This window comes from Pezoporus wallicus, unplaced genomic scaffold (assembly GCF_028554395.1).
Source record: "Pezoporus wallicus isolate ANWC-B61680 ecotype Strahan unplaced genomic scaffold, APGP_CSIRO_Pwel_v1 contig_3365, whole genome shotgun sequence".
In the NCBI taxonomy this organism is placed as follows: Eukaryota; Metazoa; Chordata; class Aves; order Psittaciformes; family Psittacidae; genus Pezoporus; species Pezoporus wallicus.
The window spans coordinates 5,044,492-5,066,032 of record NW_026640883.1 but is presented as its reverse complement, the minus strand read 5'-3'; the positions used below and the strand labels follow the sequence as shown (position 1 = coordinate 5,066,032).

At 37.3% G+C, this 21,541-nt stretch overlaps 1 protein-coding gene across 4 annotated transcripts in view; it reads right to left on the bottom strand.

Annotated features, from left to right (window-relative positions):
• VTI1A (vesicle transport through interaction with t-SNAREs 1A) overlaps positions 1-21,541 on the bottom strand; it is a 271,798-nt gene that overhangs the window by 213,193 nt on the left and 37,064 nt on the right. For all 4 annotated transcript variants that reach the window (XM_057421011.1, XM_057421008.1, XM_057421012.1 and 1 more), the window contains exon 4: positions 491-568. In XM_057421011.1, coding sequence (XP_057276994.1) covers positions 491-568 — 78 coding nt within the window. The remainder of the gene's footprint in view (positions 1-490; positions 569-21,541) is intronic.

Sequence of the window (21,541 nt, the reverse complement as noted above, 5' to 3'; positions counted from 1 at the left end):
GTTTTGGTACAAGGAGAAAAAAATCTGTTTAGGGAAGGAACCACACAAGGAAACCGAGTGGGGTACTGCCTAATTCTGAGAGCTCACTTCCATTTGTTTTGCCTGCCAGTGTTGATTTAATTATACTGCATTATTATCAAAGCTGCATTATGTACTTTTTTTATTCCTTTTACATGTGTTTGAGGTGAAGACCTTGGCTTTGTCGGCAAACAGTGCGTTTCAAGTTATTTTTTAAGTACTAAATAATAAAGAAAAGAGAAGAAAAGATTTTTTTTTAAGATAGCAGACAGTGATCACAAGTTAAAGGGTTAAATGTAAGATCTCCAAGAAACATTTTGAAGTTGATTAAGACCCCAGCTTTGCATTAAACAGTATCACTTCCACATGAGTTGTTGCTAATGCTGTTAAGGAGCAGCTTGAGAAGCCCAGTGTGCCAGTGACCTCCTTCACCCTCCAGCCACCCACTAGGGCTTCTTGATTAGCATCCTACCTGGTTCTCTGAGGAATTCCCGTCATCCCCTAGGAGCTCATTCCGCACCTCATCACTGTAGGCGATTCGTGACCTTTTCTGTAAAACAAAAAGAAAAAAAGGGTTAGGAAGTAAAGCTCCGAAGCCCTTGGCATCAAGGCTGATCATCTTAAACCTCGAGAGCCCCCTAATGGATACCTATTTGATAAAAAAAATTAATCTGCAAGTAAAAAGTTAACAAAAAGTTCTTCAACTGCTGTACTTTGACAAATAGGCACTTCTAAGACAGTCACACCCTCAGCATTTTAACAATGAAAGCAGCTTCAGTGAAGCTCAAGATGTATAACTGCAATTCCAATCCTAAGAACCAGGTGACCAGGAGAGGCAACATGCACTAATATCAGAAGCACTGAAGAAATGCGTGTGCTGGAACCAAATGCACTTTTCTGGAGAACTTGCTAGCTAGATGCAGAACTCAGAAGAGCACTGCAGTGATGCCACTAAACAGGAAAGGAAGACTGAGCTGTTCCCCTATTAAAAACTTCAACACTTGAACAACACATATTTGACAAAACTGGTTGAACTTAAACATGTAAAAAATTTAACAACTGTTTCCTATGCCACTAAGGCTATGAAAGCCTATTGGGAAAGGACAAGAAAACAAAGGGAAAAAGAAAGGAGAAAAGGAATACCGTTGTACTGTAAACTGGGAAGACCACAAAACTGAGACAGTTGTTCATTAGATGACGACAGAGAGTCACTATTCACAGCTTATGAGCACCAGATCTGCTCATAAACTGATCACCATATTGACTCTAAACTAGATCAAGTGCCAAGCAATGGAAAGCAAATGTCTGAAGATTACCAAGGTAGCACAGCGTTGCATGGAACAACGGGGAAGTTCATAAAGAGAACATCAGCCTAGCCTTCAAATTCCCTGTTGGCCAAATAACAGGCCCTTGGTCAGTTAATATTTCTACACTCGCTATTAAGAGAGACAAAGGATTTTTAATAAATTGGCTGAAGTCTTGTTACATTTGAGTGGGGTTATGATAAATTTTACACTTCACCAGAGGAAGAAACCCAAGAGTAGCAAGAACTAAGCTGTAGGGCCTTCCATTACTGATTGGCACTTCCCTCACACTCCGTCATGGTAGTCACTACCAGTAGGAACTCCAGAGATTCCTCCTCAAACCTCCCCTCATTGGACAATCATTCCAAAAAGCATATGTGAGACTGTGACACAGTAAACAACCCACTAGAATTTACACTGAGCACAGGGAAACTCATTACCTTTGCGATAAAGAAATTTGGAGGGGCATCACCCCTTACACTGGCAACCTGGCAGTGAAGTAAGCCTTGTGTTGGTCATCTCAGAGCCACACATTTTAGCTTTTTAGTCTGCACAGCTTACCCTTTGTTCCCATCATCATCATTACAATGCTTAGCGATTTGTGATTCAGTTGCTAGTGTTCAGATCTAGATTATATACTAAAGCTACAGATGTACGTAGCAAGGACAAAGCATACCATGGACCTACTACAAGAGATGAATTGTGCCAAATCTTTTGGAGATCTCAGCTGTCACAGTTTCATCCTAACCAAGCTAAAGTAGTCTACAGCATTAAAGGAAATGAGAACCTTTAAACAGGCTGTGGTATCAGAGCTGCCTGTTTAAATTATTCATTTCATCACTATGGGGGACTAAAACACTCCACAGTATGCAAGAATATCATATGGAGGTAGGTTTTGTTTCTCTTTTTTTCACCAAAAAGCCAACAAATTGCCATAGATTGCTCAATTATATTATTTTCCTATTTTTATTTGATACACATCAAAGAAGGAGGGAAATTATAAATATATACCAATAAATATCTAACCTTCTTTTCTGATTAACATTCAATCTTCCCATTTGAGGTCTAGCAGTTCAAATGTACAGTCTCTCCCAGTTTCACAAAATGACTCAGCCCCACTGATTCTGTTAGTGTTGAATGTATTTATCATTATTAGAATGAGAAGAGGCGCATGATGCTTCATGAGCTTGCTCTCCAGTGAACAAGTTGCCTAATTATATGTAGAGACTGAGATGGGTCCTGGTTAGACATCATTTATTTGAAAGGTTTAACTGGCTGATATTTTCACTCATAAGAGCCTGCATGGCAGAAATTACAAATAGTATCTGCACAGGAAGGAAAATAATATTAATAGCACTACAATATTTAGAGGCCCTTTACAATCCTTTATATCAGCACCACTGAACTTAATAAATATATCTGTGTCATTGTTCTTTTACTGCGATTATCTGTCATGATCTGAAAATCAGTAATTATATTGAAAGAAATAACCCTTTGACTACAATTAGGTATAACTCTTTGCCATAATCAATAAATAATTTGATACTACTTTTGATCACAGTTTCACTACCAAACGAATCAATAATATAAAAGGAAAGGCCTTTGAACTAAAGTGTTCCCTTGTTCTTTCAGGATTTGTCCAAAATATCAATATCTTGAATTACTATTCTTACTTTTATTAAAGTAATACTGGCTAGCACTTGTAAATGTGGCTATCGAAATCAGTTCAGTTTGTCTGAACTCAATAATTAAATACTGTTTAGATTTATGGAGGGTTTTAAGTTTTTAACTATCAGCTGTTTATAAATATGTACTTTAGCCAAATGCAAGAACGATAGTTTGAGCTGGAAATGTCACACTCTGCTACAGTTTGAAGGAAACCAATTCATAATGCATTTTATAAATAGTTAATGACTTCTATACATAAGCTAACCAGGCAAATCAAGAAATTGTCAACATTTTTAGTCTTAGTTGTCAGTTACCACTGCCTGCTGGTACTTTATACGTATGTTTCTAGAAAAGACAGAAGCTTTACAGAGTTTGTAATCCAAGCCATTTCTGGGCAGCTCAATACAGGTTTAAGAGGTTCTGTGTGCAGTTTTTTTGCATGTAAGGGTCTGTCTTATACAGAAGTTTTCCTTGTATTTTATATTTCCTTGTAGATACCTATACCAAAAGTCTAAGCACACAAGTTTTTAACCCGATGTACATGTTTGCATTCAAATGTAGCATTGCACACGAACACACAATAACACAAAAGGGTTAAGCTACTTTCTACAAGAACTTCCAAGACAGAAAGTTTCAGAGGCTGTTTTACATGTACTACAGTAACCAGACCTTCTGAGAAGGAAGAATTTCTGATTCCAGGCAGACCCCTCTTGGTTTATGAACAGGATTTTTGCATACTGATTGGGTGATTTCCTTAAAGCCCTGTTCAAACAGATACACTTGCTCAGTTCTGTCTGGCAATTTGGCTTTAAACAATCTGTCTACTTGACCCAAGCCTTAACATTTCCCAATAGAACTGAATGCGTTCGTGGGCAAGCCCAGCTAAATTAGAATTGAAATGAATTAACTCAGCTTAAACTAATTAAGATCTGTGATCTGCAGCACCACCCCCCTGTATGATTCTACATGTGAAGTAGGGTACATGTAACCAGACTGTAAGAATTCTGCTATACTACTAATCTGAGCATACCAATGAAGTTCGTCTATTACCAAAGCATATGAGAAGTTAATTTCCATGGCCTACACATGGCAAAGCAATTGCTTAAATTGCCTCACCTGGGAATTTAATACAATGTTATCATCAGACCAGCCACACTGTAAATAGATTTATAATGCTTTCCATGTGCTAGGCTAGGTTGCATATGAATTAAGTAATGATCTGGTATTACAATACAATCAGCTAGTTCCCACACCTGGCAGACAGGATGTTTTGCTAAATTACTACCTATACAGATACATCACAACATAAAAAACAGAAAAGGCAACGGGAAGAAACAATCTACAATTGGTGTATGACGATTTTTGCATGGTAACCAAGTAAGATGTAGATAGAAAGAGGCATCCAAAATAATCTGTTCCCAACATCTGCACAACAGAACACATACTTATTCATTTCTATTCAATTTTGGCCTAATATTCTGCATTCTGTACTTTAATTACCATCCACATTCTGAAATGCTCCCATTAGCGGAGGCCAGAACTAGCCAATGCCCCCTCACTCCAATGCACTTCCAGAAAGCAGCCAAATAATTGATATAAAGTATCGCACATTTTCATACCTGAGCTAAAGAATAGCTTTCCCCCTCCTAAATGCTAAGCAGCCCCTGGAACAGGAGAGCAAGCCAAGGTGCATTTCAGACAAAAGGCCCAGCAAATCTTTTCGTCCCAACCTCTCCATTTTTCAGGCTTAATGTTTTAAGAACAGATGAAGCAGATTGGTTTTGGTGAAATATGTGTAAAGAAACAAAACTGCTTACTTATCCACAAACATCTGTTTTCATACAGAACTCATTAGGATTTCCTAGTACATACGAATGCGTTAAAAAAAGATCTTCAAGCATCTGTTTTAGAGTTTGGCCCTGTTCTAGATGTAAATAAATACTCGAGATTAGCATAAGCAGAAATAATTTGTAGGAATAAATTAATTTTATGTTGTGTTCTTAGCGAGCAGCCAGTTTTGTCATTGCTCTCGCTAAAAGCAAGGTGAAAAAAAGTGACCTGATCTTCAAATGGACTATTAAATACTGCAGAATGTACGCTTTCATCTCTGCCTTTCGGAATAGATACTTAACCAGTTTTTGCTGAGCAGAAAGGGAAAAGATACAGTTAAACAAATTTAGAAGAAACATAAGTTACTCTACTTAACAATCTTAAAGTCTGTAGTTAAACAGAAACACAAAACCAGGAAATAATTTCTTCAGAAAACAAAAGAATTTGCTCAAGAAATTGTGTTCAACCTTCAGCTTCCAAGTTTTCTACATTTCTCTGTATAGGTGATCCAGGAAGAATAGACTAGACACTTCAGACTGCAGTTTGAAAGGGGTTTTCCTGTTCCTGAATAGCTTACATGTTACTCTAAGAAGCAGGAAAACGATTACATAGTGCTAATATGCAATCTGATGCAATGCTGGACTTTCAAGTATTTCCTGATGAAAATAAAACCCTAAAGCTGACATATTTCTGTCCAAAAGTAAATCAAAACTATTTTACAGATCCTATTAAACTTCTGATTGAAAGAATCAGTTCAACAGTAGGCATTGGATGGCAATAATCAATGTGCAAGCCACTCCTGGTACTGCCATGCCTCCGCTTGCGCACAAAGAAGTTTGCAGGCAAGCCTGACAGAGAAATGCACAACTAAAACTTGTATTCTGCCACTCTGTCAAATGTTGTCAGCTTCTTACAATAGCAGAAAGAAATCAAACTTCAAGTGCTAATGTGAAATTAATGCAGAGATACTATCACCCATTTTAAGTAGAAGTCACAGATCTATAGAACTTGTTTTCAATACTCATCAACAAACATACTTTTAGTTTCATTATGGGGTGAGGGCAGGGAGGAAGGTCACACAAACCCCCATGAGGATACAACATACTATATTATGTTGGTCATGAAAAATGCACTTTCTGCCAACAAAACTACTTCCACCTCAAACTCATGACCAGTGGACAATGGATGTCACCAGCATCACTGGTGTTTAAATAATCAGCAACACTCTCTTGTAGGTAAAGAAGGAAAGAGGTGACCTGTGAGAGAATTGTAACTAATTGCTTCTATGAATTTAAGGAGTAACAGAAGAATTACTTCTGTTGTGAAAAGGACATTTGTATTTAGAAAACTAGCTTATATTTACCTGAGCTCTGCCTTTTAATAACCCAGAAAAGCAAAGTTTTTTCGAAATTCAAAGGTCTGTAACTAACTGACCTCTCCCCCCTTCTATTTTTCAGAGGATGCTTGAGTACCCACTACTGCATCTTCCAATCTAAAAAGACCACATCTATGGAAGAGTAATATAATGAAATATAATCCAAGCAGGGTAAACTTCAGATAATCTTTGCTTGGGCTTGGATAGGACTCTCCAAACATAACAATGAGTAATTCCTCTTAACCTGGTGTTAATATAAATTTGGTCCCTATGTATATACTACATCATTCTTTCATTAGAATTCAATTTCCCAAAGTGCTTTCAGCTTTGGGCTGTTCTATATAAGTTTGCCTTTTTACTCATATGCATCAGCTGACACACGAAGGGTGACTGAGTATTCTTGCAAATTTAGGTGTAACCTCTCTGTAGACAAACAGTGACGTCTGCCTCTTGCACTGCCAACCTGCCACTATTCTGCTATCTCCTGTTGCCTATGTCTGCTAGTCTGTTCCTGTAATACACTTCTCAGTACTCTAATTTTAGTACTTTATACAACTGCTTTCTATTGATTCCTTCAAATGACCATTATTAAACTATTGTATTTCATTACTAAACCTATCTTTACACATCTGCTTAGCTGGCTAAGTTAACCAACTTGCCTATTCACTCAACTGAAATTCCTCTAAATTGTGCATGAGATCCCTTGAGTTCATTTCTTCTCAGATTTGCCTTCCAGAAAAGCCTAGTGCTTCCTTGTATTCACCCTGTGTGTATTCAAAGACCAGTCTGATAACCTAGCTTGCTAAATTTAAAGCTGGCTGGTGTTAGAGCCTTTTGCCATGGTTTGTATAGCAAACATTGGCATATATTGACCTAATTTGTTGACAAAGGTTTTGTAACTTGCAGCCCCTTATTTGCCACAGCTATTTCAATCAGCAAGGCTAGAAGAAAATGCAAGAGCAAGGTTGGAGAGGGGGCAATATCATCTCTTCACGACTCAAACAACAGTTTGAAAATAGATACCTCAGCTGTAAGACTACACCTGATGCAGATTCAAGGTAACCTACAACTTGACTATTCATTTGGTACAGGGGGGCTAAGTGGGAGAAATTCTTTTGTTTATAGCATAGGTTCACACTTGGACTTGGAGGCATGTCCAGATGTGGCATCAACAAAAATCTGGATCCAAAGAATAGCAACTGCCAAAATCAAGCCAGCGGTGTTGACAGACACATTGACCCTCAATTAATGTCCAGGCTAACTTGCAGAAATATTTAAGGATGCCAACATGATCACTTAATTCAGTCCCCATATTAAATCCTTTCACTCCTAAAACAGATTTTAAAAAGCCACATCAGGCACTGAAAGTCAGTCACTAATGTCATACAGGATGATGTTTTTCTACAGAAGTCTCTGCTAGATACAAACAGATCAGCAAAAGATCAGCAAGAGCAGGCTACAAAACTAAGCTTGTTTTGACCATGGTTTAACTACAGCAGATCTTTGCACTTAGAACTGGCATATGCACATAATAAGTATACACATAAGAAGACACAAGTTTCTCTCTAAAATTAAATTTTAGGGAAAATTGTTAAGGATAACAGTGGAATAGAGAACTCCTAGTGCCTTTTTCCAGTACAACACCAAGTTTATGTTTCTGTTACGAAAACTTCACTGGCCATCTCAACTCATCTCCTTGTTGTATTGACTGAACTCACATATTATAGCGGTCCTTTTTATTTTTACAAAACATTTGCTCTCATTATTTTTTATTATAATTATTTAAATAATGCCCATTACTATGCAACTTCACCAATCCATTTCTCCAGCAAATGCTAGTTAGAGGACAAGGAGCAACTATACATCAGTCACGTACTTCAGATTGTCTTGTGGTCCAAAGACATTAAGCTGTGTTGTAGGTTTGTAATTAACATATATTTTTTCTAAATCTCGGAGACAGAAAATAAAGTCCAGTGTGTTGGACCAACAGACAGATGAACCAAGAAAATGAAAATACAGGTCCACTTTTCTCCAAGGGAAGAAGTTTATAATATGAGGGCCAACTTTTAAAGAGAATGTTCTCAAAGACAGTGAAGCAGGGAAAAAAAAGTCATAAGGAGCCTTAAGATTTTTTAAACTAGTTAGCTCATGGTAAAGGATTATAAACATCTCAGATAAACCAAAACATGAGATGATCATTACAGTATCTTTGTTTCAGCTGGTATTTCCATCTGGAGCCTAGGTTCCTGTTGCTAGATACCTGCTGGTACTTTCCACCAGCTCTTTCTTTTTCCAGAAAGAAGCATCCAAGTGTTACATCCATCCCTGGCTTGCTACTTAATTGTCTTTATCAGCTTGCGCCTGCACTCCCTGTCCAGACACTACAGAGATTGGCAACTGTAATGAAAAACCGCAATAATTGCCATTGCTGAATCTTACCATCATCTTTCTCAGTTCTCCAAATCCCTAGGTTTCTAATAGTAGGTACTGCTTAGGAAAGATGGTATTCTTTTTCTTTTGCCTTTTGGCTTTCCAGTTAAAAGTACAACTTTTCTACAGAGCTCAGTTCTATTAATAATACAGTTTGTTCACTGTGAACTCCAAGAGTGAAAAACAAAAGGAAGCCATGAAGACATATCTCATTTTGGACCCTTAGAATGAGAGCAAGGCAGATGAATGAGATGTTCCTGAGACAGCTGAACTGTCCCACCTACATCTGTGCTACTCTGAAAGGGTTTATTTTAAAGCAAAGAAACGAAAGCAGGCCTTTCCAAAAATAGATTTTAGTGCATAAAAAGCTATTTTTAGGCACTTTCCTTTTTACGCTAAGCATACACACTCTCTCTGAGGCATCTTTCCATCTCTATAACAATACATTGTTTTTAATTTCTGAAAATAAAGAATAAGAAAATTTCCATTGAGTGCTAAAAATATTAATCATCATAAACCAAAAATCACAGCTCTTCAATGAGAGTAACAGATTATTATTTCTGACTTCACCATTAAATACAAAAATTTAATAATGCTTGATGCAAAGAATAATTAAATAGAAAACCAGCATATTTGAGGTGGTTTGCATATAAATATACCCATATGGTGCTCGTTTTGTCTATTTCAGTACAAGTATTTTGGACCACAAACACATTAGGTCAAACTGTTGATTAATCAAAAGGAAAATGAAAAATAGCTTCAGTTTAAGACAGCCCAGTCAAAACTGTTCTTACTGTCCATGATTCCTGAATTCATTATTTTTGCCCTGATGTGATTTAGCTGGGATTCCTTTCCTTTCTTCTAGATCATGTGTACTTTTACACAGACACATTGCCTTGCCTGAAAAGCAGAAACTGTCTGAGTTTAGTAATTTTAGTAGTTAAGTGGTCACAATTGAGCTTTGAAGTTTGCAGCAGACTGAAGGATGAGTAAATCTGTACCTTCATTGCCCCCCACCAGGCACTACTGGGACAGACCCAGTTGTTTCATGCTGTGCTAAATCAATAGCTAATATGATAAAATAATAGCCCAATGTTCAGACATGGCATTTTCTAATTTTATCACAAGCTGATGATTAGCAGTTCTTGCTTTACACTAACCGAGATAAAAGTCAGTATCTAATCCACTACCTATAATTTATCTAGCTAAAGTCTTCCTTGTTACACTGCCTTTGCATTTGAGCTCCTCAGTCTCCCCCATTCAGTAAAAATACTTACAAGCAATATTCAGTTCTTCAGTGCATAAAATGGATGAAAGTTATTATTATAATGCACATATCTGTATAAAAAATAGCCACACTAACCCCTCCTCTGCTTGGTTTATTTCTCAGAACTTAAGCCTTGTAACACAGTGTGACAGAAAAGCAGTATATTTATACAAAATTTTGGCATTTAAAGTGTCTTTCTGATAGACAGGCTTCAGCTAACTTGTTATTTTTCCTCTTACCTGTAACATAGTCACAAATTCTGCCTCTAAGTGGACCAACATACAACAAAAAGAATAATGAGAACACTGATACTGGCAGTAGCTCATTTCCAAGTAAATATTGATGTCCAAACTCAAAAAATTGAGTATTTCTGTTTTGTCCCTGTTCCTGTGTTGTCACCAACAATGCTTACACATTTCTATTGATCTTGTTTATAGCTGCCTAGATTTTCACTGTCAAGACAACGTAGCGTGAACCTTAAGGAAAACCTCACTTTATGTAAGACCGCATAAAGTCTGTCGTATCAGTCAAAGCTTCAATTAGTCCAGAACTTGTACTGCCTCCTATAGTGGCCATTAATGGATAACAAGGGGAAATCTTAAGGAACAGAGCACAGATGGAATGATTCTCATTTCAGTAGAGGCTGCCAGTTTCTGATGATCAGCAGTTCAGGGAGTTTAAGGTACATCTAAGATCTTCATACTTAATAAACTTTGATGCTTACTGCTTACATAATACTTCTTTTATTTAAATAGCAACTGAACAAGCATTCATGCACAAAAAGAAAGATGTTCAGATCTCAGTATTAGGGCAAAGATTAAATTCAAAAGTTATCCCGCTTTTTATTTGAACAAATCTGAAGTGAAGCTCCAAAGAAAAATGGTAACAATTAAAATATCAAAAGCAATTAATTTATAACACAGAACATTGTAACATCTCTTCCATGGGGCACATATTGTCAAATAGGAATTTAATTCAGAGGTTCTCAGCTTTACAGGGTAGACTCCACAGTATGAGAAAGATTATCTAATGAATGAGTTTCCGATTTCTGCTGAAACAGGTCATCTGCTGTCCCAATCTCTTCATAAACTATGGCAAATATTCAAATTACCCAGATTAGAAAAACAGAACTCTATCATCGTATTATATCCCCACTCAGCTCCTTTGAAGTGCAAGAAAGGCCCAGTACCATTTGACCAAACATCTGTCCCTCCACCCCACCAGCTGTTCATGCATGGCACAGTTTAGAAACTTCTGGTATAACAAAGCTGTTAACATCAAATACAGATGATCTGATTCAAAGAAAAAGAAAAGTTTGATAGCATATGGCAAACATAATATTTCCAACTCCAATTCATGAACCTGACATGCAAAACCAACACAGATGAATACAAGGAACAGAAGGAAACTAAAAAAAATAAATCCAAGTGTGTAATACATATTTGGATTTTTGACGCCTAAGCAGCCAGGGACAGACCCAAATTTATGTAATAAACTGGGGTTACAATTTCAGTTTGTACAAAGATAGAGAGTGACAGCAACCATCCTACTCACAGGTGATGCACTTGCTGCTCTTTTTCCTATCATTTATCAGTCTTCCACCTTCCACAGCTTGCACCTTCTTACCTCAATTTATCACATGACTTCTCCAGTGTGAGACCATACTTACCTGTTTCTATTACAAAGTGTGGTGAAACATCAGATTTCATTCTCTTCCCCACCACTCATTTTGCCATCCCCTACCAGTTCCCTCCCTCTGTTCTAAACTCCCTCACCCAAGTCACACAGGACCATATGCCATATAATGAACAAGCACAGTTATCTTGAAGAGCCCATGCTGTCATTTGTCCATTGCCACTATCCCCTGTTACTACTAGCTCTACGGTTCTACAGGAGAATGGCAACCGTTATAATAGGGGAACAACAGTTTCAAAGACTGGTGATGGCTGGATGCATATACCTGATAATACATGACCTAAAACATTCCACAAACTATTGACTCTGACCACAAATGGGCATTTTTTGGCAGCAGGATGATAAAAGTCCATCAACACAGTCATTTAAAAAAATTCTTGAACATCATTTTGGAATGAACATCATGTTGGAAGTATTTCGTCATTAACCCTGCTGCTAAAGAGGTAGAGAGAGTTCAGTGAAAGGTTAGGAAGAACTCAACAGGTAAGATGTATTTCAGTCCGAAAGATCAAGACAAAGAGCAAAAGGTGGTTCCAGCTGACCTTGAACACACTGTATAATGAACTACTTATTTACTTATTTAGATTTTGCAAGGCATAAAAAACGCATGATCACAGAAAATTAATTAACAGTTCAGTAAATCCATAGATATGAGCTTGAAATAAGAATTAGGGTGTTTCAGGAAATACTTATAAGTAAATGGATAACAAATTTGCCAGTACATTTGTATACTAAAGAATCTTTATATAAAATTAAGAGTGATTTCATACTCAAAGATATCCTGAGAAATTTCCAAGTATCAAAGTATATACAAGTTGCCCATAAACATGCCCTTGGAGTAACACATTTTAACTAGTAAGAAGCCTTCAAAACTAAATTCATGGCTTGGATGGGGAAAATTTGCCCTGCAGTAAATTAGAAAAGTGATACATGAGCGTTAACTCTAAAATGTAAGAGATTCCTCAGTTAACCAGCAAAAATGGATGAATAGTTGCATACAGCTGACGTGGGGAATGTTTCATATGGGGATGAAAGCCAATTGTTGTACCTTAAAAATTATTTTATAAAAAAGTGTCTGCTAGGCCACTAGGATTCCTAGGTTGGGTTTAATACTATTGATCTAACCACCTCATCAAATCCAGGATTTCTGAGTACCTCATTTTATCCTGGAAGAATCACTGAAGAGGATCGTTAGAATCCAGCATTTGTTTTTTTAAAACAATATTTCCATAGATAGTCACGAAGGTTGATATATTTGTCTGTATCACCCTGAGAAATACAGTCAAGACCTAGTGGGTGGCTTTCTTCTTCCACGGCATTATGGATCAGCTTTCAGATCTATAATAACCTGACTTTGGTTCTAAATAGACAAAGAGCAGAAATTGCCACAAAACAGATCCACTGAATAATTTATTTAAGCACTATCTGCTAAAGGGAGAGAAGCAGTCTAAGAATCTTCTAATTGTTCTAATTTCATATAGGAACAGCCCTGGTGTCAGCTTTCCATTGTTCTCAGGGGCTACACAGTCCCCACTGTTATTAAGAAGAAACTACCAGTCCACTATCTCTAAGAGAATGGAGTGCATACATATTTCTTCTTTGTCTGATTTACTGACCTGAAGAATATAGATTACTCTGTTATCTGCACAAACAAGCTCTACTAAAATCTTGGCATTCAGTCAACTTTTATCTTGGGGACCCCAAATCGTACTGTTAGGCAACACAGAGCACCTATCTCGACTGAACTGTCGTACAAATAGATTTACGTCAGATGTTCAATTTGTATTGGGGAGCATGCCAACCAAAACAAAAGTCAGCAACTTAAAACAACTAACCAGCCCCTGTGCTGACAGGAACAAATTACTGTATTCCAAATGAATAAGAATTACTGTAGATCAGAGATCCTCAATATGAACACTGCGCAAAGGGTGAAAAGGTATTCCTCAAATTAATTCTTTCTAGTAACTCCATGCACTGTAAAAAAAGTGAAGATGCTGAGTACAAATAAAATACAACACAAAATAATACAAATAAGTTTATAAAAGCACATAAAGAGGTACAATGAAAGAGGAGTTAATTATTTAACAACTGGTAGTGCTAAGATAGGAAATGAGCAAAGACACATCTTTGTTCAAAACTAAACTTTCACAACTGGTCAAATGGTGCAGCAGTATGTTGTACTTCTAACAACTCCAAGATCTGCCTTCTAGGCAATGACCTTACAGACGCTGGGTGCACTGCTGAGGTGATGCATGCATCTTTTGGGGCAAAGATAGAAGTAGCTGTAAAAACACAATACATTTTGTTAGCCCACCCTAGGAGCAAAACTGATTTCTGTTCTTCCACAAACCACACAGAAGGTCTAGCACAATCTTTTCAAAGAAATCTTCTGATCACTCTGTAATTATTCCTCTTGGAGTGACCCCATTCCATAACACACCATTCATGAAAAGACCCTGAAAACACTTTCCCTCTGAACTGTGGTAGTACACTACACAGACCTTAGCATTTGAACTAGGAGTTATTTTTCTTTTATGGATTATAGCACTTAAAAAAGAAACGTTCATCTACAAGCTAATTGGAATGAAATTTGTCTAAATTTTTCTGTTTCTTTGTTTTCTGGTGTTTTCAGTATTCTTTTGGTTTTTATTGGGAAGTTTTTTTAACTCAGTTGAAAAATTCAGCATGTTCGCTTATATTCCATCTCCATCCCTGACAAGTAAAAGAAGCTACAATCTTGTATTTGTGACTATGTAATTTCTTACCTTCGAAATTATTATGATGTGAAAAAAGCAACATGAAATAATAATGTAAAATTAAGCACTAATAGAGATAAAATGATATAACACCTACCACCCTGACAAAAAACCCACAAGCACTACCAATAACTACACTGATGGAAAGAGTGTACAAAATCAAGTTAAAAGTAAAGAAATATTTATCCACTCAAAAGTCATTAGGCAAAATTACTCTGGGCAAAATGTATAATACACTAATACACTCTTAGTACACAAGTAACACTAGAAAAGTAAAGCTGAAAGCATACATGTACTTTTAAGTTAATTTGCATTGGGCCATTCCATTATCTATGTTATGTACATAATGATATCGAGGCTATAGGGCCAGAACCTATTACAAACCACCCCCTTCCCTCATTTTAAGACACTGCAGAGAAGCTTCAAACAGAAAACTATTCTCTCTCTGATATATCCAAATTTGTAAATGCATTGGACATTAAAATGCCAAACGGTTCAAGAAAATGTTGCTTGCAAATATAATCTTGAAACCTATGCCTGGTATCTCCACTGCTTCAGTAGCAGTAAGGGAAGCAATGAAATGTCCAATTTCTACATTGCAATGTTTGCAGCATTATTTCCTTTAGGAAAAAGAGCTCACCTGGAGTATTGTGTGCAGTTCTGGTGTCCTCAACATAAAAAACTGGGCCATGGGGATGATCAGGGGACTGGAGCACCTCCCGTATGAAGACAGGCTGAGAAAGTTGGGGCTGTTCAGCCTGGAGAAGAGAAGGCTGCGTGGAGACCTCATAGCAGCCTTCCAGTATCTGAAGGGGGCCTACAGGGATGCTGGGGAGGGACTCTTCATTAGGGACTGCAGTGACAGGACAAGGTTCAAACTTAAAGAGGGGAAGTTTAGATTGGATATAAGGAAGAAGTTCTTTACTGTGAGGGTGGTGACGCACTGGAATGGGTTGCCCAAGGAAGTTGTGAATGCTCCATCCATGGCAGTGCTCAAGGCCAGATTGGACAGAGCCTTGGGTGACATGGTTTAGTGTGAGGTGTCCCTGCCCATGGCAGGGGGGTTGGAACTGGATGATCTTAAGGTCCTTTCCAACCCTAACTATTCTATGATTCTATAAAAAGAAACCAAATGGCCTCTAAGCAATTTCCACATGGTCAAGGACATAAAATCCTCAAGAGTGAAAAGAATATCCAATCTGACCTCTGCATGTTTGCCAACAGAAAGAATTTTTCCAAATGAATTATTTTATATTAACACACAAGTCTCCTTCATATTCAGGCTGTGTGTGCTTCTTACCCCACATTTAATCCAAATCATTGCAAAAGCAAGGTGAGGAACTGCAAATATGCATCAGTTTGTCTCAAGTTTGCTGGATGCAGTTGAGAATTTCTTCAAAAAAAATTATTTGCTGCCTCTTCCCCTAAGTGCTCCTCAGGTACCATTTGTAATTCACTCATCTTCATTCAGCATCTTTCAGTGGTTATCTCTCAGACTCATAGATTCCTCAGCCCTTAAAAAGAATGGAATACTACTTCACCTGGTTGACTCTCAAAGGGTAGTGCTCTGGTAAGGCTGATCCTTCTGCATTAGCATGTGGTATTGCCTTCTATTACTCAAATGACAGGAATCCTAATCAGTACAGTGTGTCCTTCTTAAAGATGAAAGTTTTCTTTCCACAATGCACCTTGGTTACGGGTCCGAGATTCCCAAGAGTTTCTCTCCCTCACCCCCCCCCTTCCACTGTCTTTGGACTGAAGACCAACATCTGTTTTTTCCTATGCTTCTTCACCAGGTTTTTCCTTCTTTTCCATGATCTGCAGCATCTTTTAATGAAAGCTTCCAAGCTTATAAAGACCTTCAAACCAATTTCAGTTGTCCCATTACCACATTTTATTCAAAGCATTTCTAAGTCTAAAGACTTCTCACATAAAACAAAACAGATTTTAATTACACCACTATATTATTATTAACTTTTTAAACCACATTTAGATACAGGTTACTTTACGTAAGCATGGAAAAGAGAACCTTGTATAACATAACGTCATTAATTTTTATCATGAGAAATTCAGCTCCAGGACAGTATCCTCAATCCTTACAACATCACCCAAGATTCCCCTTTTTCCACTTTGGGTTCCACAGAACAAGAAGTTGTGCCCTAAGGTCAGTGGCACTCCAACTTGTATTTCTATATTTATAAATGCTAACACTGCATAACATGTCATTCTTCTGGTACAGGGCACGAAAGAATACTTGACTACACATTCACTGCCCAGAATTGATCCAGTTTGAGGAACCAGAACAAAAGAGCGAGCAGTGAAACACTAAGGGCCCATAGCTCAACCTCTATCTTAATTAAATAATTTGCATATAAATGGTACAAATCTAAGCCATTAGTCAAGTAATTAATAGTGAAAAAAAAATGGTGACAACCTAGCTTTGTAGAAAATACAGAGCAGCCATGCCACTTTCAAATTTCCTTTTTAAAAATATATAGATATGATAAACAGGTTTCATGAAGACTGGAGCAGTTACATACACTCAGCATCTCAGCCTCTGCCCTAACATGCAATCAAGACGAATTTTGTTGAACGCTACCATGATTAGTCTAAAGTTTTGATGGTCATACTCCATACCTTACTGGAGTAAGTGTAAATGTAAGATGGTTTTCTCCACGGTTCCACTCTTCCCCTTTGCTCTTCACATCCTACATGCATTTTGACAAGCTAGCATGATGGTCAGCAGACAGATGTGATGCCAGCCCTTGGCCCTGCTTTTATTAGAGTCAATTCTCTGTATGACAATTCTACATCAGAGAAGAAGTCTAGAAAGGGAAATATGTATTTAAAAAGCAAACTGAAGATAACGTAATAAGGGCAATATACTTGCACAAATAAATACTTACGTCATTCTAGTCCTCCACAGTAAATGGAAGATTAAAAAAAAAGCAAAACTAATGCAATTTTGAATGACAATTTCATTATTTCCTGTGATATTAAATAAGGCATTTGGCAGTGCAAAATCTTTTCATGCTGTCACAAAATTGGTTTACAATTGTTCTGGTGATGGTGATTATTTGCTATTCAATCAATACCTGCCCGATCTGAAATCAAGACATGAATTTCAAAAAACCCTAATGCACCTTTCAGTTACAAGCTGTGGAAGAACATATAAACTGTATTGACAGAAGTTATTCAATGCACAGAAACACAGCTATCTGCTTCCTGTGGTCATTGTCTTTTTCTCATATACTGAAAAAAAATCCCCTGTTCTGCTAAGATCTGAAGTTTTAATGCCTTCTTTGTGGGACTGTGATCCTTTTATGTGGAATTCAGAAGATGAAGCATAGGTACACAAGATCTACCTGCATCTTTCAACTTGAATTTTGGAAAACTGGCATGGGAGGAAAGCCTTTGGTGAACAAGTATATGAGAGAGATGGGAAGAGATTGATCAATCTATTTTTTAAACAGAAAATGTAAGAAAGCTACTTCCCTGGCATGATAGAACTTAACAAAACAAACCCTTTCAAATCTCAGTGGCTGAAGTTCTTTCTAATGAGAAAGATTTGGGGAAAAATATCACACTTTTCTCACTGCACAGTGACAGCATTCCTATCATATTTTCCTATTGAATGAGCAGGGAATATACGAACACCAGCTATGTAGCTGCATCAATACGCTCTTTGACACAGCAGTTAGTACACGGCTGAAAGTCTAAAGATCAAGTACTTCAGTTTTAAAGTTTTTAAATTTAATTATTAGCAGCATAACATAGTAAAACAAAACCCTTGTTTATTCTAAAACAAGTAAAACAATTGTGTTGTTGCATAAACCTGATACCACCAAAGTGGGTATATTCTTCACTAGCAAAGCCAACTCAAAGGTCAGACACTTAAGTTCTTTGTGTAGAGAGGACATCTTTCCGACTTTGAAGCATGTGTCGCAGTATGGCCACCAAGCCTGAGGGAGTTATTTGAGCTCTACTGAATTACAAGTAACACAGTAATATTAGACAACGCTGTTTCTCATTAATACAAGAGCTAAGGGGAAAATACTGGGCTTACTGTGCAGTTACACAGTTACATTAAAAGAATCACCAGTTTGAGTGAATAGAATTGTCACACTCCGTAGTCTATTAAATACTACTTCAGACAAAGAAGAAGTTACACTTCTAACCAAGCACTTAAAAAAACTCAGATCTAGGTAAAGAACAGTAATGATTACTATTGCAATGGGTAGTATGAATTCTCAATTTGTATATTATATTTAATGACAAACATGAGACTTTATACAAGACCTCAGAAGTCTGTATCTAGCCCTTCAGTTAGGGTTTTCTGTTGAAATCTCTGCAAACTGATTAAAAAAACATTCTAAAGGAACTCTCTCAACACAACCTTTTTATTTCCACAGTTTGCTACTTGGTTGTTTTATACATTTTAAGTGCTACATTTTAAAAACAATGGTCACAGTAACATCTGATCCCCAGCTAGATGAGTTATGCGTAACCAATACCACATAAAAATCTAATATTTGCATTATCTTTAAGTAGGCACATAAATCCAAAGTGTACAAACTTTAAAACATACCCATTTACAAAGCTTTTCCCAAGAATGTTTCTATAAAGTGAATGAGACAGAGACATGGAAACAGATGAAATTTCTTTGTATTCCCAAATAAGTATTTGCAGTGTTTTCCCCATTTAAGTTACACCATTTCCAGAACTAGTGATCACAACAGAAGAAAAGAAGTCTTATTTATTTTCTGCATAGGCTGAAGTTAGATTTATTGATCAGCCCAAATAAACCAACACATGCCTGCTGTGATCCCAAGTTTTTAGCTTGGAATAATGACCACCATTCATCCAAGCAAAAAAGTCAGTGTTCTTGGAGTCAGTGAGTCCAGGCACAGTGTTTATACCTAACCTGGGCACAGTCTTGTAAAAGGAACTGCATCCTCCTCTAGCTCACACACAGTCAGGAAAAAATGCCATTTACAGAGCTGACTGGCCATGCTAATTCAGATCAAAGGTCTATCAAGTCTAGTGCGCAGCATCCAGTAAAAAATATGATGCCCAGAGAAGGAATAAAAGTGCACAGCCCCTCTCTGGTATACTCTCTTTGCTCAATCACCTTGTAGTGGACTACATAGCAGGCACTATAATTTAGACGCCCTCTCTTCTGTTTTACAAATGACAAAGATATTTCTTCCTTGAATTTGTAAATGTTTCCTGAAACTAACTAACCTCCTGGCTTCCACAACACTCTGTAGCAATTCCTTCCATGGTTTAATAATGCTTTGTGTGGAAAAATTACCTCTTGCTTTTTAATCTCTTATTCAGTAAATTAATTTGATGCCACCAGACACATATTAAGAGCAACGGTGAATAACTGCTTGACACTGACCTTCTCTGTATGCCACTCGATTTATACAATCATCTATCTATCCCTTCCCTCTCTTCCTAGGTGAAGAATTTCTGTCCATTACCCAGTTCCTCACACAGAGCTTTCATCATCAGTAGTAGAACTATGTTCTAGTTCTACTGCACTTTTAGGGAACAGGGAATCACAATGACACAAAGCCTCAAGGAGTCATAAACATCTGTAGGTAGAGAAATTATTTGCCTCCGTGTCTATTACTTTCCTAGCAATTCCTAAAGTCTGATTTTCTTCTCTGGACACTACTGAGTTAGGACTTTGTACTATATTTTTACTAAACAATAACACTTCCTCACCCTTGCAAATACACAGTCAGAATTTTTTTCTGCCAAACACATCACTTATCAACAATAACCTTCACCTGAGTTTAATGCTCAACCCCTCAGTACCCCAAGATACTTCTGAAATAACTCCTTTCTTTTCCCTTTAACTACCTTGCATATTTTAGTATCACCAGTAACTTGTCAACTCTTTCCTCTTTGCATTAAGGCCATCTACAAATACCTCGAACACCACATATAGGAAGCTGTGGGACACCACTGATGAGTTTCCTCCACTGTGAAAATTAACCATTTCCTCTTACCCTTTACTACCTATTTTTGACCTTATCTATGAAAGGATCTTCTTATGCCACAGCAATGAAAGTTGTTTTTTTTTAAACCTTTGCTGAATGGAAATCTATGAAATCTTCTCCATAAACAGCAAACTTGTTAATTTTGCTTAATTAAAGAGAGGTTCAAAGTTGCATACATCAAGAAAAATGCAATGGAGTGAATTAATTAAGTGAGGGGTATGAAGTGCAGCTCTATCTTCTAGATGCTGACTAGTGTTTATTTCTCAAATACATCCTTAGAAATTCCTTTGCAGCCTCCAAACAGAATTGAGCCTCAAGATCTAGTGTATGAACGCATATAATTTTTAATTTATCTTAAAGAGAACCTTTGCTGACACCTAGCAGATAAATGATTAATTGCACTTCTTACCATCTTTGTGGAAGTCATACATCTGACATTTCAGAGCCCCAAAGAAAAGTTTATCAGGACAGAGAATAGATGGCACTCACATGCATAAAAACCAACACACTCACAGAGTGAACAGAAGTTACAAGCATAATGAAGTATTTCCCAGAATTATGTCTTTGGATACAGATATTGTCATCTGTGTAACTCCAAATATCTGCTCAAATCCAAGTAGATAATACCCTTAGGCCACAAAAAAAAATTATAAGAAAACATGCAATGCAGAAAACACTATATAACTTCAGAGCCTTGATAACTTACTAGACAGGAAGCTTTATTACTAACTAGAAAAGGACCTCCTTCCACCCACAAAATAATACTGTCCAATTACACAGGATGAAACAAACTAAGTGAAGGAGTCTTTAATATGAACCAAAATCACATCGCCTTATTTGCTGCACTGTTTCCAGGCACTCTGCGCCTCTCTAAGCTTACAGAGAGTCTGGGAGCAGGTCCAAAGCATGACACTGCTCCTGGCAGAACCATCCCCTTCTCCTACCTTCAGACACAGCCCTGATATTTTTTGCCATCACAGGTCTTCAGAGCTTATGATTTCACAGCCCTGGAGCACTGGCCATTAGAGACTCAGTCAACTCCAAGCAAAACATTCATGGGAAAATGAGAAAAAACTCCCAAACATTTACACACTTGCATCCTGCTTCATTGTTCACTTCATTTTCTGAGCCTAGGGAAAAACACAGCTGGCTCACCCTCTGCAGAAGTTCTTTGACTTTTTTCTTCC